The sequence below is a fragment of the Manis javanica genome, chromosome 9, assembly GCF_040802235.1.
Source record: "Manis javanica isolate MJ-LG chromosome 9, MJ_LKY, whole genome shotgun sequence".
Lineage (NCBI taxonomy): Eukaryota > Metazoa > Chordata > Mammalia > Pholidota > Manidae > Manis > Manis javanica.
The window spans coordinates 80,683,662-80,701,764 of NC_133164.1; the positions used below are offsets into that span (position 1 = coordinate 80,683,662).

General features: G+C 39.8%; 1 protein-coding gene across 1 annotated transcript in view; it reads right to left on the minus strand.

Annotated features, from left to right (window-relative positions):
• Positions 1-17,158, minus strand: part of L3MBTL4 (L3MBTL histone methyl-lysine binding protein 4) — a 120,352-nt gene extending 103,194 nt beyond the window's left edge. Inside the window, exons 1-5 of the mRNA XM_073213285.1 lie at positions 17,070-17,158; positions 15,856-15,963; positions 14,256-14,421; positions 11,430-11,448; positions 7,639-8,082 (exon numbers count right to left, since the gene is read on the minus strand). Of these exons, the coding sequence (XP_073069386.1) occupies positions 7,639-8,082; positions 11,430-11,448; positions 14,256-14,421; positions 15,856-15,963; positions 17,070-17,158 (826 nt within the window). The remainder of the gene's footprint in view (positions 1-7,638; positions 8,083-11,429; positions 11,449-14,255; positions 14,422-15,855; positions 15,964-17,069) is intronic.
• Between the last annotated feature and the right edge of the window lie 945 nt (positions 17,159-18,103).

The window sequence follows — 18,103 nt, forward strand, 5'->3', positions numbered from 1 at the left end:
GAACAGAAACGCATAGAAGGTGATGCAGAGGGAGATAAAGGGATCTCCAGGAATGAAACAATATTAAGAGAACTATGTGACCAATCTAAAAGGAACAGTATCTGCATTATAGGGGTACCAGAAGAAGAAGAGAGAGAAAAAGGGATAGAAAGTGTCTTCGAAGAAATAACTGCTGAGAACTTCCCCAAACTGGGGGAAGAAATAGTTGTTTAGACTACGGAAGCACACAGAACTCCCAAGAGAAGGGACCCAAAGAGGGCAACACCAAGATACATAATAATTAAAATGGCAAAGATCAAGGACAAGGACAGAGTATTAAAGGCAGCCAGAGAGAGAAAAAAGGTCACCTATAAAGGAAAACCCATCAGGCTAGCATCAGACTTCTCAACAGAAACCATACAGATCAGACGAGAATGGCATGATATATTTAATGCAGTGAAACAGAAGGGCCTTAAACCAAGGATACTGTATCTAGCACTATTATCATTTAAATATGAAGGAGGGATTAAACAATTTTCAGACAAGCAAAAGTTGAAAGAATTTGCCTCCTACAAACCACCTCCTCAGGGTATCTTAGAGAGACTGCTCTAGATGGGAGCACTCCTAAAAAGAGCACAGAACAAAACACCCAACATATGAAGAATGGAGGACAAGGAATAAGAAGGGAGAGAAATAATCATCAGACTGTGTTAATAATAGCTCAATAAGCAAGTTAAGTTAGACAGTAAGGTAGTAAAGAAGCTAACCTTGAACCTTTAGTAACCACAAATCTAAAGCCTGCAATGGCAATAAGTACATATCTTTCAATAATCACCCTAAATGTAAATGGACTGAATGCACCAATCAAAAGACACAGAGTAATAGAATGGATAAAAAAGCAAGACCCATCTATATGTTGCTTAAAAGACACCCCCTCAAACCCAAAGACATGCACAGATTAAAAGTCAAGGGATGGAAAAAAATATTTCATGCACACAACAGGGAGAGAAAAGCAGGTGTTGCAATACTAGTATCAGACAAAATAGACTTCAAAATAAAGAAAGTAACAAGAGATAAAGAAGGACATTACATAATGATAAAGGGCTCAGTCCAACAACAGGATATAATCATTATAAACATATATGCACCCAATACAGGAGCACTAATATATGTGAAACAAATACTAACAGAGTTAAAGGAGGAAATAGAATGCAATGCATTCATATTGGGAGAGTTTATCACACCACTTACTCTAAAGGACATATCCACCAGACAGAAAATAAGTACATGGAGGCACTGAACAACACACTAGAACAGATGGGCCTAATAGACATCTATAGAACTCTACATCCAAAAGCAACAGGATACACATTCTTCCGAAGTGCACTTGGAACATTCTCCAGAATAGACCACATACTGTGCCACAAAAAGAGCCTCAGTAAATTCAAAAAGATTGAAATCCTACCACCAACTTTTCAGATCACAAAAGTATAAAACTAGAAATAAATTGTACAAAGAAAGCAAAAAGGCTCACAAACACATGGAGGCTTAACAACATGCTACTAAATAATCAATGGATCAATGACCAAATTAAAATGGAGATCCAGCAATATATGGAAACAAATGACAACAACAACACAAAGCCCCAACTTCTGTAGCAGTCTTAAGAGGAAAGTATATAGCAATGCAGACATATTTAAAGAAGGAAAAACAATCCCAAATGAATAGTCTAATGTCACAATTATCAAAATTGGAAAAAGAAGAACAAATGAGGACTAAGGTCAGCAGACGGAGGGACATAACAAAGATCAGAGAAGAAATAAATAAATAAAATTGAGAACAATAAGACAATAGAAAAAAATCAATGAAACCAAGAGCTGGTTCTTCGAGAAAATAAACAAAATAGATAAGCCTCTAGCCAGACTTATTAAGAGAAAAAGAGAGTCAACACACATCAACAGAATCAGAAATGAGAAAGGAAGAATCATGACGGACCCCACAGAAATAAAAGGAATTATTAGAGAATAGTATGAAAACGTATATGCTAACATATACTATATACTATGAAAACGTATATGCTAACAAGCTGGAAAACCCTGGAGAGATGGACAAGTTTTTAGAAAAATAAAACCTTCCAAGACTGACCCAGAAAGAAACAGAAAATCTAAACAGACCAATTACCAGCAACAAAATTGAATCAGTAATCAAAGAACTACCCAAGAAAAAAACCCCTGGGCCAGATGGATTTACCTCGGAATTTTATCAGACATACAGAGAAGACATAATAACCATTCTCCTTAAAGTTTTCCAAAAAATAAAAGAGGCGGGAATACTCCCAAACTCGTTTTATGAAGCCAACATCACCCTAATACCAAAACCAGGCAATGACCCCACAAAAAAGAAAACTACAGACCAATATCCCTGATGAACATAGATGCAAAAATAATCAATAAAATATTAGCAAACCAAATTCAAAAATACATCAAAAGGATCATACACCATGGCCAAGGGGGATTCATCCCAGGGATGCAAGGATGGTACAACATTCGAAAATCCGTCAACATCATCCACCACATCAACAAAAAGAAGGACAAAAACTACATGATCATCTCCATAGATGCTGAAAAAGCATTCGACAAAATTCAACATCCATTCATGATAAAAACTCTCAACAAAATGGGCACAGAGGGCAAGTACCTCAACATAATAAAGGCCATATATCATAAACCCACAGCTAATAGCATACTGAACATCAAGAGGCAGAAGGCTTTTCCTCTGAGATCAGGAACAAGACAGGAATGCCCACTCTCCCCACTGTCATTCAACGAAGTATTGGAGGTCCTAGCCACGGCAATCAGACAAAACAAAGAAATACAAGGAATCCAGATTGGTAAAGAAGAAGTCAAACTGTCACTATTTGCAGATGACATGATATTGTACATAAAAAACCCTAAAGACTCCACTCCAAAACTACTAGAATATCAGAATTCAGCAAAGTTGTGGGATACAAAATTAACACACAGAAATCTGTGGCTTTCCTATACACTAACAATGAACTAATAGAAAGAGAAATCAGGAAAACAATTCCATTCACAATAGCATCAAAAAGAATAAAATAACTAGGAATAAACCTAACCAAGGAAGTGAAAGACTGATACCCTGAAAACTACAAGACACTCTTAAGAGAAATTAAAGAGGTCTCTAACAAATGGAAACTCATCCCATGCTCCTGACTAGGAAGAATTAATATTGTCAAAATGGCCATCCTGCAATATACAGATTCGATGCAATCCCTATCAAATTACCAACAGCATTCTTCAATGAACTGGAACAAATAGTTCAAAAATTCATATGGAAACACCAAAGACCCCAAATAGCCAAAGCAATCCTGAGAAGGAAGAATAAAGTGGGGGGGGGGGATCTCGCTCCCCAACTTCAAGCTCTACTACAAAGCCACAGTAATCAAGACAATTTGGTATTGCCACAAGAACAGAACCACAGACCAGTGGAACAGAATAGAGACTCCAAACATTAACCCAAACATATATGGCCAATTAATATACGATAAAGGAGCCATGGACATACAATGGGGAAATGACAGTCTCTTCAACAGATGGTGCTGTCAAAACTTGACAGCTACATGTAAGAGAATGAAACTGGACCATTGTCTAACCCCATACACAAAAGTAAATTTGAAATGGATCAAAGGCCTGAATGTAAGTCATGAAACCATAAAACTCTTAGAAAAAAACATAGGCAAAAATCTCATGGACATAAACATGAGTCACTTCTTCATGAACATATCTCCTGGGGCAAGGGAAACAAAAGCAAAAATGAGTAAGTGGGACTATATCAAGCTAAAAAGCTTCTTTACAGCAAAGGACACCATCAATAGAACAAAAAGGTATCCTACAGTATGGGAGAATATATTCATAAATTGCAGATCCGATAAACGATTAACATTCAAAATATATAAAGAGCTCACACACCTCAACAAACAAAAAGCAAATAATCCACTTAAAAAATGCGCAGAGGAGCTGAATAGACAGTTCTCTAAAGAAATTCAGATGGCCAACAGACACATGAAAAGATGCTCCACATCGCTTATCATCAGAGAAATGCAAATTAAAACCACAATGAGATATCACCTCATACCAGTAAGGATCGCCATCATCGAAAAGACGAACAACAAATGTTGGAAAGGTTGTGGAGAAAGGGGAACCCTCCTACACTGCTGGTGGGAATATAAATTAGTTCAACCATTGTGGAAAGCAGTATGGAGGTTCCTCAGAATGCTCAAAATAGAAATACCATTTGACCCAGGAATTCCACTTCTAGGAGTTTACCCTAAGAATGCAGTACTCCAGTTTGAAAAAGACAGATGCACCCCTATGTTTATCACAGCACTATTTACAATAGCCAAGATATGGAAGCAACCTAAATGTCCATCAGTAGATGAATGGATAAAGAAGATGTGGTACATACACAATGGAATATTACTCAGCCATGAGAAAAAAACAGATCCTACCATTCGCAACAACATGGATGGAGCTAGAGGGTATAATGCTCAGTGAAATAAGCCAGGTGGAGAAAGACAAGTACCAAATGATTTCACTCATATGTGGAGTATAAGAACAAAGGAAAACTGAAGGAACAAAACAGAAGCAGAATCACAGAACCCAAGAATGGATTAACAGTTACCAAAGGGAAAGGGACTATAGAGGATGGGTGGGAGGGGACAGATAAGTGTGGGGAAAAAGAAAGGGGGCAATATGATTAGCATGTATAATGTGGGGAGGCACGAGGAGGGCTGTGCAACACAGAGAAGACAAGTAGTGATTTTACAGCATCTTACTATGCTGATGGACAGTGACTGTGAAGGGGTATGTGGGGGGTACTTGGTGAAGGGGGAGAGCCTAGTAAACATAATGTTCTTCATGTAATTATAGAGATTAATGATACCAAAATAAAATAAAATATGTTACAAGGTGGAAATGCTTTATAGAATATAAAACATTATTCAAATGAAAGGCGGATGTCCATACATACCTAAAACAGAAGGCAAAACACTACTAAGAGGTCACACCGAAGCCTTACCACTGAGATTGCCTCTTTCTAGGCAAGTTCTTGGCTGGGATTTTTCATCAGCCACTGATGAGAATTTTCACTGAGCTCCCCCTCAGGTCTGCCACTGGCTTCCCTGTTACTGTGATGCCTGGTTTTCCCCGTCGGACCCTGTCTTGGTTGGTTTCTCTCACTGACTCTTCACTGGGTGTAGCCCACAGTCATGGTGCTTAATTTATTCACCCTGTCTCATACTCTTTGTTGGCATCCCTGTAGCTGCTGAATATATCCGACCTGGCTTTCTCCTGGCCCCCATCAGAGACCCTCTCCGCACATGGGCACCTCTATTGTCTTTCAGTTTAGTATTGTGAAAACCAAACTTAGCTGCCCCACCCTGTTCCCAACCCACCCCTGATTCTCCTGCTAACTACACCATTTCAACAACAGCAGCATTCTTTCTTCTTTAAAATAATTAATTGAAACAATTCACACACTCTCTGATGGTGATTTTCAAACCCTCCATCAGCTCTAGTGAAGGGGAACCTGCAACACACTTGGAGGAATGGGGACGTGGGGGCAAAGAGGCTGGGGCTCTTCTGCTTCCTGGGTCAGACTGTGGATGGCCCCATGCTTCCTATGCAGCCCACCCAGCTCCCTCCTGTGGCTTTCAGGTCTCCCTCTTCTTCACAGTGAGAACTCCAGGGCTTCCATCTGCAAATCTCCCTTTGCAACCAGAATGATCTCTGACTGCTGCTTTTATTACCCCATTGCTCTGCTCAGCAGCTGCCTGCTCCCACACAGACTCAGTCCTACAGATAGGACTGTTGAGTATGCATTCAACCATGGTCAAGTACCATGCCAGGCACCAGACTAATTATTATTTAAGTTAAAAAGCTATGACCACAGTGCAAAAATACGCTGAATAAAGAGAACTAAGGACTGTTCCTGCTCTTTTAAGAACATATGTGTTACTTAAAGACAGAAACGAAGTTGTGAAAAATATACAAAAATGTTTTTATGACTATAATGGTGACTGTAGTTAATAATACTGTACTGTACGTTTGAAATTTGCTAAAACAGTAGATCTTAGGAAGTTTTCATCACACACCAAAAATTTTAACTAGGTGGTGATGAATGTTGACTAGACTTACTGTGGTAGTCATTTCTCAGTACATACAAATATCATATTATGTTGTACACCTGGAACTAATATAATGTGGTATGTCTCAATTTTTAAAATAAATAGGAAATAGCAAAATCTAAGGTCTGGACCATCAAAACAAAACAAAATCTGTTTTTTTATTTGTACTTATAGATGAGCCAAGGAAAGTGGAAGTCAAAGGAAAAAACTCAGGTTGTAAAATCAGGGAAACCTTCACAGAGAAGGAATCACACTGTTATCATGAAGAAAAGTGGCCCAGCCTGGAAAGGGCTTTGAGGGGAGAACAGGCAGTCCACACTGGCCAATCTGGACACTGTAAGTTATCTTTCTTTTAAATAAATTAGAATCATTCTTTGTGAGGCATGAAGCCCCCTTCACCCTCTGAGGCCCACAAACTCTTCTTCCTCTCCCTGTCAGTCGATACTATATCCATTCCTCCAGACTCTGCCCAAGACACAGCTCTTTCTGTATCCTTTTCTGATCACTCTACACCCAAAAGACCCACTTCTTGCCAAGCCTTCTGACCACTGTCTGTTTGACACTGCTGGTGTTTCATTTTATAATGTTTTAGTCTCAAATCCTTCTTGTTCACAAGTGGTTTGGTTTGTATGTTTTATCTCCCCAACGTACCAACATATGAACATACACAGAAGATAATTTATTGTACAAATGACAACTGAAATTTTTTAAATATAAGTCAGGATGAATTAGAAGTGTAACTTGCAATGCAAATCGTACACATATTGCAATGCAATATACAGATGGTACAGCTCACCTAGGATTCTTAGGATGAACTTAAAAATATATGTATTTCTCCTTAACATGAAGTTAAGGCAGTTCCTTAACTTTCCCCAATACTGTCTTCTCAGGATCACTTACCCACCAAATACCCTTTCTTAGAAAACAGATTGAGAGCCTTCGTGGGCAGAATGATATTGTCCAGCAAAGTGCTAAGTAAACAATTCCACAAAGGCTACCTGTAATGCAAACTCATCAATATACCTCACAATCTGAGACCATAATTAATAGCAGCTGTAAGCACGTCTTTCCTACTCAACAATTACACACCAAGTTGAATGTAGCAGAATCCAGTCCATTAGGATGATCCAGAAAGCTCTCCTCTTTTAACACTTTGTCCCAATTCTAAAATACCAGAAGGAGGAACTGTAGTCGGCATTTTTAGCATCTCGTGAAAAGAGAAAAGCATTCAAAATCTCTATTATCAAATATCAAGAACAAACTCCATCCCATCACAACCTGTTGGCCACTTTAACCTTTTTGAGTTAAGGGAACAGAAAACACCAGGCGATTCCACTATTATTATTTGGGCTAAGGACTGAACCTGGAGCCTGCCCCAAGCATCTTCTAGAACAGCTCCAGAGGCGGGATCCGGAGACAGTGCCACTGGCAAGTGCCAGTGGCGACCAACTTACCCTTAAGTGAGAGTCGTCCGAGGCGCTGGGCGGACTTGGGAGCCGGAAAGGGGGTCCGGGCATTTGCAAGCGAAGGCGGGAAGCGGGAGATGGGGGCCCGCCAGCCTCGCAAGGAAACAAAAGCCAAACGCACCCCGCAGGCTCCCGGTGGCCTGAGCAGGCGTGGGAGCGCGGAGTCGTCCCGGCGCACGGCAGCGGACTGAGTAGCGGCCGCGCCCGTCCGAAGTGGGCGGCAAGTAGGGCAGCGCCTCGCGCGGGGGGCCCGGCGCGCGCCCGGCGGCGAGGGGGAAGGAGGACCAGCCGATTCCTGACGGCACTCGCCGCCCGCCCGGCCGGCCTCCCCGCGCGCGACGCGCACGCCCCCCGGCCCGGCGCGGGAACCGGGGCCAGTCCAAGCGGCGGGGCCCCGCGGTCTCCCAACCGCGCCGCTCGGCGGCCCGCGTTCTGCTTACGCCGAACACAGCCGCGCCGCCCGCAACGCCGACTGGGCCACTGGCCGGCGGGGCGCGAGCCGGAGCGACAGGGCTCGGGAGGCCCGGGCGGTCCGGGCTGCGGCGCCGCTGGCCGGGCGTTGGCCGCGGGGGGCGGGGCGCGAGGTGCACGTCCGAGGGGCGTACCCGGAGCGGGGGGGCGACCTCCCCTGCCCGCCCGGCGCGCAAGCTCCCGCCGCACCTCCCTCGCTCCGGGTTAGCCGAGGGGACGCAGGGCAAGCTGGGGTGTTGGCACCCACGTGCGCGACGGCGGCTGCGGCTTTGCTCTTCAGATGCGCCTTTCTCCTCGGGTGTCCCCGGGAGGAGCCTCCCAAATCGTAGCTACTGCCTGCTCCCGCCGTGGGATCCCCGGGTCCTCACCCTCGCTGCCTCCCAGCTCTCAGGGCTCCCATTCCAAATGCTCTTCTCCCTCCTGGATTCCTCTGTCCCGCTGCTTTTTCAGGTTTTGCAACCTCCTCTCTGATGCCCCTTTCCCGCTCTTGACTTTGCTGCACTCGCGTCCGCAGATGCCATTTCAAAATAAAAGATACCCTGCAAGCGTGGAGAACAAACGTGGACTGACCCTGTTCTAGCTGCCCGAGATTGATAAGGGAACAAGAGCTACGGGGTCCCTACCCTCATGGAACTTACAGTCCTACAGGTTAAGGTTGGGCTTTCACAAAGCGTTATCGCCGATTTGGAGAGGAACTTATTCAATCATTTATTTTAGCTAATAATTTTAAATACCTGGTAATTAAAGACTTTTGTGGCTTTTTCAATGACATTTTCTTTCGTAGAGGTGTCTTGTCTATAAATTCTAGGATGCAAGTAATAGCTGATAGGTACAAAATTAATAGTGGTTTGTTGCTTTCAACAAGAAATTGAATAATTTAACGTGATTAACAATAATAATTTCCCAAATGATCTTTTTGGGTTGTTTTTGACCACCGGAACTCAAAGCTAGAACTGTTTTTTTCCGGGTGAGACTGGTACTTTAGTAGAAACATAACAGCGTTATTGAAGAGAGAAGTGTAAAAACCCTTTGCTAGTGCAGTTTTTAAGTTAGGATCCATGATCATAGAAATGTGTAAGTATACACACACCAACGGTGTTCTGTGCTCTAATCAGTTAAGAAAGAGATTTGGAGCAAAGAAAAAAAGAAAGGGGAGCAGAAGGCATCAGTATAGACCATTGAGAACATTTAATAAGGGAGTGGACTTATTTTCGTCCAATTTTAACGTGTTTGTGCTAAAGACCTCATAGAATTTCTGTGACAACAGGCACACTTAAGAGAACCACTATTGCATATTTGATCACCTGACTGCATGAAATTAGAGAGGGACTCAGTGGGGTGAATGACTGTTTCTCTTCTTGCTACTTACCTGAACAGAGATATAGGATAAGGGCTTCAAATACTACAGAGCAACCCCAATCCTTCCCAGTGGTGTTTATCATTAAAACTCTAAAGTCTTAAGTGTTATAAACATCAAAATGCTCCCAACACAGAAAGAATTAAGAGTACTACTGTTTCCACCTGCCCCTTAGAAAAATAAATATTGATATTATACAAAATCAAAGAAAACTGGATTGAAATCCAAACAGAGTTAATTTAGCTCACCTTATCTTGTCTTCACTTGTTTTGAGGAAACAGAATTATTATTATAATATGTTTATTGAATATATTTGGCTTATATTTCTGAAAACAGAAACATGAGCTGGGTTTAAACAAGGGAAAGAATGCACCAATAAAACAGGTACACAGGCAGAGAACCTCATCCTAGATTACTTAAATGTTATTCTGTGGGTGCATAATGCTGACAAAGCATATGATTATATTCAAAGAAGCTGACATCTGTTTTAAATGATACTGTTATTCAAATTACATGGAAATATAAGCAAGAATGCATTGGTACACTTACTACAGAATTTTTGAAAAGCTGTTGTAGTAAATCCCTTTTATTTGAACAGCTGTAGATCAAAATGAAATTGCCACATTGTGGATTATGGTAATGTTAGCAGTGGTCCCTTACGAACAATGGGCTTTAGCACACTGATGTTTATTAAGCATTTATTTTTATAATTCATCTGAATCTCACAAACTCTTAGTAGCAAAGTTGATATTGACCAGCTAGGTAAGGATAGTTAGTTGTTAGGATAGGAACCCCTGGTGGCATGGAAAGTACAGAAGAATTCCTTTCTGCAGGTCACCGAAACATAAAAGTCGCAGCAGTTCTCTAACATGTTTATTTGTTATGGGTAGAAATGATAGTAATTTTGTTAAGGTAGTTATTGGTTTTATTCAGGGAATACTCATTTAAAATTTCTTAGATTTATTTTTTTCTAGTTTGGTCTTTTTGTTATATACATAATTTTTATATTACATTAAAATTTTATATATAATTTTAGATGTATATATGTTATTTTTTTCCAAATATAATTGAATTAAACTGTTTTATTATTTGATCAATAGCAGGATTGGCCGTGACACAGATGTGTTTTTAGGATTCGTAGTTGTTTCCTAGCACATACTTAGGATCATTTGCAACAGTTAAGTACAGAATGAATTCCTTTACGCACTTTAGTATAACTGAAGATAACTTATCTTAACATTTTATGCTTAGTCCACAAGCAGATTGTCCATTGCAGCTCAAATTATTTCATTGTTCATTGCAGCTAAAATTATCACACTATTCATTATCAATAATAATTTTCATCAAGTTCATTTCACATTAAATGCCATTTGTTAATGATTTTACCTGCACCACATTATATTTTCTCCATTACAGCTTTGCTTTCCTAAGTGGACTGTCCAATAGTAGACTGCCTTCAATGGGTTGAGATATAAATAATCGCATAGAATTGCATTTAAATGTGAATATTGGTTCAGAAAGAAGTTTGCAAAAAATATTGAAGAATTAAAACTAATTTTAAATAAATGATACCAAAAAGCTTCATAAACAATACACACATTATGCTATTTTGAATAATGATTTAAAATTTCCGTAAAAATCTGATTTATTTTTACACTTGTACTTTCTTTTTTAGCAGAACAAAGCTATCACAAAGTAGCATAAAAACACTGTAACCAGGTATGTTCTCTGGAATTTTTAAAAATTTGTGTACACAATATTTCTACTTATGCTTAGAAACTGTAAAAACTAAACAAAAGAAGGATTCTCATATCAATAGGCCAGCTTCACTTCCCTCTACAGCCATCAATGAATCAACTACTAGGGTTTGGAAAAAGGCATGAAAACTGCAGAAGAAAATCTGTCAATCCCTTTAATCTCATTTTCATAGACATTGGTGACACAACCATACCATCCCCAAGGTTTGAGATCTAGAAAAAGAAAAATGGGAGTTTAGAGGTAGGCAATTCATATTTTCTTGAATAATATGCCCCCAAATAACTGTAGCCAGACATGAGTTCCCTAGAACATAAAAAATGGCATATATGTAGAACACGTGCTAGGTGTCAGGAAAGGTGGTGGTTATTCCTGCCTCTCCTGGTGACCTATCATGGAGAAACCTGCTGACTCCACATGATGTGTCTCTCAGCACAGCACTTACTTCAGAGGTCTCCAGATTCAGAGTCTAGGTCTAGTTCTCAGCATTGTCCAAAAACTTGAGTTTGTTAATGTTCCCAGAAGGGATCAGGCTAAGGGAACCAGCCAAAAACAAGAATGCCAATTCTGCTGATAGAAATAAATGCCAAAAAGGTAGATATTTTCGGGTCAGCACATTCCCACCACTATAATGTGCAAAGGAAGGCAAATTATGTTAAAAGATTGCTAAGTGACCATGAAATTAGGACAAGGAGAGCTGGCTTCTTGTAATGGGAAATGTCAAAAAGCAACAACTGTCTGATACAAACTTTGTCCCAGAAGGCTGTGTCCAGCCAAGAGGCCCAAAGACTGTGCCACCTGGATCTGAAATTATTCACTGAGATCTGCTCTCCTTTTGCATTCCAGTCCTTGGGGTATATTCCCCAGCCCCCTTGACTGGATTTGGTGCTCTGAAAAAGTCCATCACCAATACATTTACAAACTGTCTCTTGGGGAGAGCTGCTTCTGTTTTCCTTCTGAGCTCTCTCAGAGGATGGCTTTCTTAACTTCTTGACAATTTCAAAAATCCAAAAGAACCTTACTGTACTTGCATGCTAACTACCTAAATAAAACCTATTTGGATTATTTCCATTTTGGATTATTTTCCATTTTATGTTTTCTTATAAATTTCTATTTTAGAAATATGAATTGATCTAAAACTACTAAAGTGACATTTGTGTGAAAAGTAAAAAGCTGCATGTTTCTTTAGACTTTTAGATTGCCAAATATACAGTTAGTACTTTGAATTTGAATATTGTATATTCCCCTATTTCTGGATTGAAGAAAGTTAATTACTCTGTATGACTGAGCTATTCATATTACCCTGAATTACCCATATTGCACACACACACGCACACACACGTGTGTATATATATCCCTGAATGGAACAAGGCTCACCAACCTGAGCTGTGATGAGAACATAAAATATGGATAAGGAAATTGTTCCTGAGTTGTTTTTAAGCCTTCTATTTTAGTACTAAACTTCTGATCTCCTCATGCTCTCCTTGAAAAACCCCTCATTGACAGCTCATATATTCCCCTACTCCATTCAAACAGGAAAAAACTCAGCTCTTTGTAAATGCAGTGGATTAATTAATTTAATGGCCTCAATTAGTGGCCTACCTTTCCCCATATCCTATGCAATGTAACTATGTACTTCTTTCCCTAAGTGGGAGAGCTGATTTTCCCACTCCCTGAATCAGGGATGCCCTTATCTTGACCAATAAAAGGAGGTGACGTGATATTGTGCCAACTCCAGGCTTAGACCTTGGAGGCCTGGAGTGCTTCTGTATGATCACCCTGAGACTACGCTCACCTACTGGAGAATGGAACATAGCCCAGAGTTCTTCCATTTAAGGCCCTCAATGTGTGAAAGGGGACTTAGCCCCCCACCACCACCCACTAGCTGACCACAGAGGCATGAATGAATGAGCCCAGTATGATCAACTGAGCCAAGATCAGCAGAGCCATCCAGCCAAGCTATACACTTGTGAGGAACGAAAAATTATTGTGGTGTTAAATCTCTAGCATGGAGAAATGCTTCATGGAAGACACTTCAATGGTGCTGAATTCTCAAAGATACAGCATATTTCAATATTCAGGAAAACCTTGGTCACAGAGTGTTCCCAGATAAGGGTTCATGGGCAAGTCGACAAGACTTGTGGCCATTCTGAAAATAGGGAGTATCTTGTCCACAGCAATGAAGTGGAAGATAGAGCTGGATGTGGGGGTAAAGCATGCTGGCCTTGAAGAGCTTAGGGTAACATCTGAACGTGGGAGTGTAGGTCAAGGAGAGCCATGGAAGATGTAGAGGTATGTTTTTATGTGTTGAGGTGTTTTTTATGCAGCAGTAGCTATGTGACCCAAAAGGTTTATTATGACATTAAAGTAATGTTACTTCTCTCTTGGAGAAAATTGAGTCACTAGCTAGGTGTTCTTTTCTCCTGAAGCTTGGATGCTGTATAAGTTCAGCATTCTGATTTCAGGGAAAGTGTCATAGGGAACAAACACAGCTGTGTATGTTTTGCACAAAAATGTGGGTCAATACATAATATCATTACTATGCATTAATGTTCTCCCTTATACAGCCATTCCTGCCTCCTTGTTTATTATCTCCCTTCAGTTTACAAGGATGTTCACAGGTTTCCTCCTGAGTGATAGCAACAGAAGTCTTTCTTTGACTTTGCTTCGCTCATAGATAGCCCTATCACTTCTTGTCCTATAATTACCAAGTCCTATAAAAATCTATCTATAATGTACACTCACATCATAATCACATCACATAATAAGTCTGGCATCTGCCCCCAATGGTCTACCAAAACACTTCCCTTACAGGTCATCAATGGCCCTAGAATTGTCCAAATTTATTTTATCATCTGGTCATGTACTTACTGGACTCCTCTGTAACTTTTGAGACACTGAGCCTAATCTCCTTCAAATCCTACCCTTTGGCCTTAGGTAGGGACGAAAGCCCACTGGTCACTTAGAAAAAAGGCAACTTTTAGGTCTTTCCAGAACTCAGAGTCCAGGAGCACAACCTTACCTCACAAGGCACTGGGCCATCTCTCCAGGTTCTCTGGTCCCTCAAGTCCTTTCTGCTCTTCACGCACTCTGTTCCCTGCCTCTGCGGGAAGTACGTGGCCACCCAGCCATCCCAGCTCAAGCACCTCCTAGACTGATTCACTTTGCTGAATTCCAGATCCTCAGTCCTAGAAGAAAAAGATTAATTGGTCCAGCTTGACTCATGGGTCTACTCAACCTGTAAGTGAGCAAGAATACATATTCAAAATGCTACAGAAGCCCGCACCTGGCATAGGTATAGTTCAGAATGGGCAGATACTTGTCTCTCTCAAAAACCTCCTCAAAAACTTTTCCATGGCTCTCCTTGCCTGGAGTTCCAAGTCCGAATGTTACCCTAAGCCCTTCAAGGCCACCATGCTTTGCCCCGCATCACAGCCAGCTCCATCTCCCACTCCATCGCTGTGGACAACACACTCCTTGTTCTCAGAATGGCTGCAAGTCTTGACAGTTTGCCTGCAAAACCTTATATAACCAAGAAAACTCTGCTATCAAGGTTTTTTTCTGGATATGGAAATATGCTGTATCTTTGAGCATTCAGCACCAGCAAAATCTCTTCCATGAAGTGTTTATCAAATTGTTGCCTTCCTTTTTTTTCCACCTACTTACCCATAGCATTTTGATTATACATCTATATTGCATTCATGTTTTTCTGATTTTTACTCTAATTATTTATTACATCATATCTAACCCAGTTAACTATGGTCTCTGAAGAAGAGGACCCATATTTTTTAAGCTACTCTTTATATTTTTAGTTATCTGTGGGGTTTTGCCATTAGTCTTGTCCTTTTAAAAAAAAAATTTTTTTCAGAAAAATGCAGAAGGTAGTGCAATCAGCACCCATACATCCATCAATCAGAAGGAATATTTGTTAACACTTTATACTCAACATAAGAAACAAAACATGATATATAAGTTGAATTCCTTTATCAGCTTTCATTGGGCTCCCTTTGCCCCCTTTCTCAAAGGCAACCACTATTATGAACCTGGTACAAATCCTTTTACTACAAGCCTTTATCCTTAGAATTTCTGAGCCTCGTGTCTTTTAAGGAAATCCTTCCCTTACTCAAGGTTATAAAAGAAAATGTTTTTTTCTTAAATACTTTTAAATCTTAGTGTATTAGTTAGGACCTCAAGTACTTGGAGGGGATCATGGGCAGCCTTAATTTGCTCCTGATTCTAACAGGGATAATTCTAAAGGTACTATGTTTATTGTAAGATCTTACAGAGATCCTTTTATAGATTAAAGAAGTTCCATTCTCTTTTATTACGAAGTGTGTTTTGTTTGTTTTTACGTTAACAAGTTTGGATATTATCAGATGCCCATTCAGCTTCAACTGAGATAGTTAATTATCACTCCTTGCCTAATGACGTATTTCATAGATTCTATTCCTTTATTTCTGGGGGGATATTGAACATACTTATTTTAAAGTTGTTTTAATGGGTTTCTCTTATTCGTACTTTATTACTGGTAAATTCATCCTACAGCTTTGGTTTGTTGACTGTTTTTCTCAGTGTTGATCATCTTAGGAGTCTGAGAAGAGGTCAGTGTTGTCCTCTCCCACTCTCCACTGCCTTCCATTTTTGCTTCCACCTGCTGCTCACATTCTTGTCCAGATTCAGATCTTTTCTTGGCAGCGCTGGCCTTCCGTTCTATGGTGATGCTGAGGGTACTGCAGACACAGTCACCAAGACAGTGAGGAACTTAGTCTAGGTCCTACACCTTCCTCTTTTTGAAGCACTGCAAGAACACAGCAAGTGGCTGTTTTCAGGCTCCTTTAGGCATACGAGAAAGCATCCAACCTCAGGTTTAGACAGGGAGTCTGGCTCCCCTGCCCCACTAAGCATGACATGCTTTTTTGACCACAATGAAACTGCCATTCATCTCTGAAATTTCAGGACTCAGAAACTCCTAGTTTTTCCCCCTGCACTTCACTGTGTTTTCATGTACTTGTTTCTGGAACATGGAAATGACTGCCTTATCATTTTAATGTATTTTAGTGGCATTGTTTGGATCAGGATAGGTACTTCAAAGATGAACTCAGTGACTTTTCCAAGTTTCCCTTTCTAATTTGATTTTATTTTCCTCTCAGTCCCTTGCACAGTTCTTTGCACATGATAAGCCCCCCCCAAAAGTTTCTAGAATTAAAACCACTGCATCATGTTCCAGGGGAAGCTGAGTGAATGCTTGTCAGAAATATACTGTGGAGGAAATTTGTTCCCCAACATGGGATTGAACTGGATGAACTTTAAGCCTTTCAGTGCCAAGGATTCCAAGATTTCATCCCTGTCTTCATGAATAGAGTGGCTCTAAAGGTAGGTGGGCACAAACAATTGCCAGAACAGACAATTACCAACTACTCTACAAATACTTATGGATGACAGGCTGATGAAAGAAAGAAGAGTTGCTACATCTACAACTCAACCCTAAGGAACCTACATAATATCTCTCATGTGTATTTGCATTTATTGTATCTTCAGATGTTTCTTTCTCTGTCTACTATCACTAATCATGGTGAAATGAATGCAGATAGTTAACCTATTTGTTTGAGGTTATCGTTAACTCTTCAATCACCATTTTGCAAACTAAATTAACTTCATCTCTCTTCCACCATTTATTTCCTTTTTCTTTATTTCTTGTTCTCCTTAGGGCCTACTCCTTGGACTCAGGAATATAGAACAACACAGAGGCTATTAAACAGAACTCTAGATATGCAACTTGATAACCTACATCTTCCAAAAAATCTGATTGACCTTTTTGAACCACATATTATCTTACCTTGTGTTCCAACTCAACACATAAATCCTGATACTCACACTGGTTTCTGTTGTAGAGTTCCAGTCTGTAGGCTCGTCCTTTGCTCTCATCTTTCTTCCACAGACTGTAATTTAAGCCTGGAAATGAACTATCAACCAAGATAAATGAACAGCAAACATGAATCAAAAGATGGAACTCCTATTTTATCACCAACAGTCTTAATAATCAAATTAATATTTTCATGTGTTTAAGTACTAATAAACCAGAGTACCATGCTTTGAATGATGTTCATTGGATTGGTTGTTTACTTGCACATAGGAAAGGTCTTATGCTCTACTTATATTTTACTGTATTACTATATTTACCACTTATGCTATATTCCAATAGCATTTTCAAAATTTTGTACATTAATCTTTATAGAGGCATCTGGCAACATTTATCCAGGTGTTTCTTCTTTATCATCATTACATTCCATTTAAGCTCTTCCTGGAAAATTTTAAGTAGCAAATTACAGTAGTACAATATTGACTCTGTCAAAATTTCAACACCCCTTTAGGGCTTTCTTTCTAAGTATTTCACTCAGTCTTAATCTCTCTCATGACATTGAGTTATTAGCATCATTTTTCTTACTTTGTAAATGGGAAAATAACTTTTTCTATTGTTTTCCTTCTTTTCTACAGTGTTGTTAGATTTCACTGATTTCTGATAATCCGACCTTGAGAACATCTTATCTTCAATAGCTAAATATCTGACAGCAAAACATTTACTATCATTTCTTTTAGTAGTTCAGTATGTAAAGATTTGATGAAGGAAAAGTTAGTACTATATATTATTTTTCACCAACTATAAGTCTAATGTTTGGAAAATAAGTTATTAACTATGTTCAAACTCTTTTCTAGTAATAAGGATAAACATCCCTTACCTTTTTAAGGTAAAGGACAAAATTTACTAATTTTATTTTCTTGTTGAAATACAAAAAACTTTCAAAGCAAAAACTGTCTTAGAAACAAAATGAATATCAGCTCTTCTCCCTCCTTTCATGATTTTGATGCTGT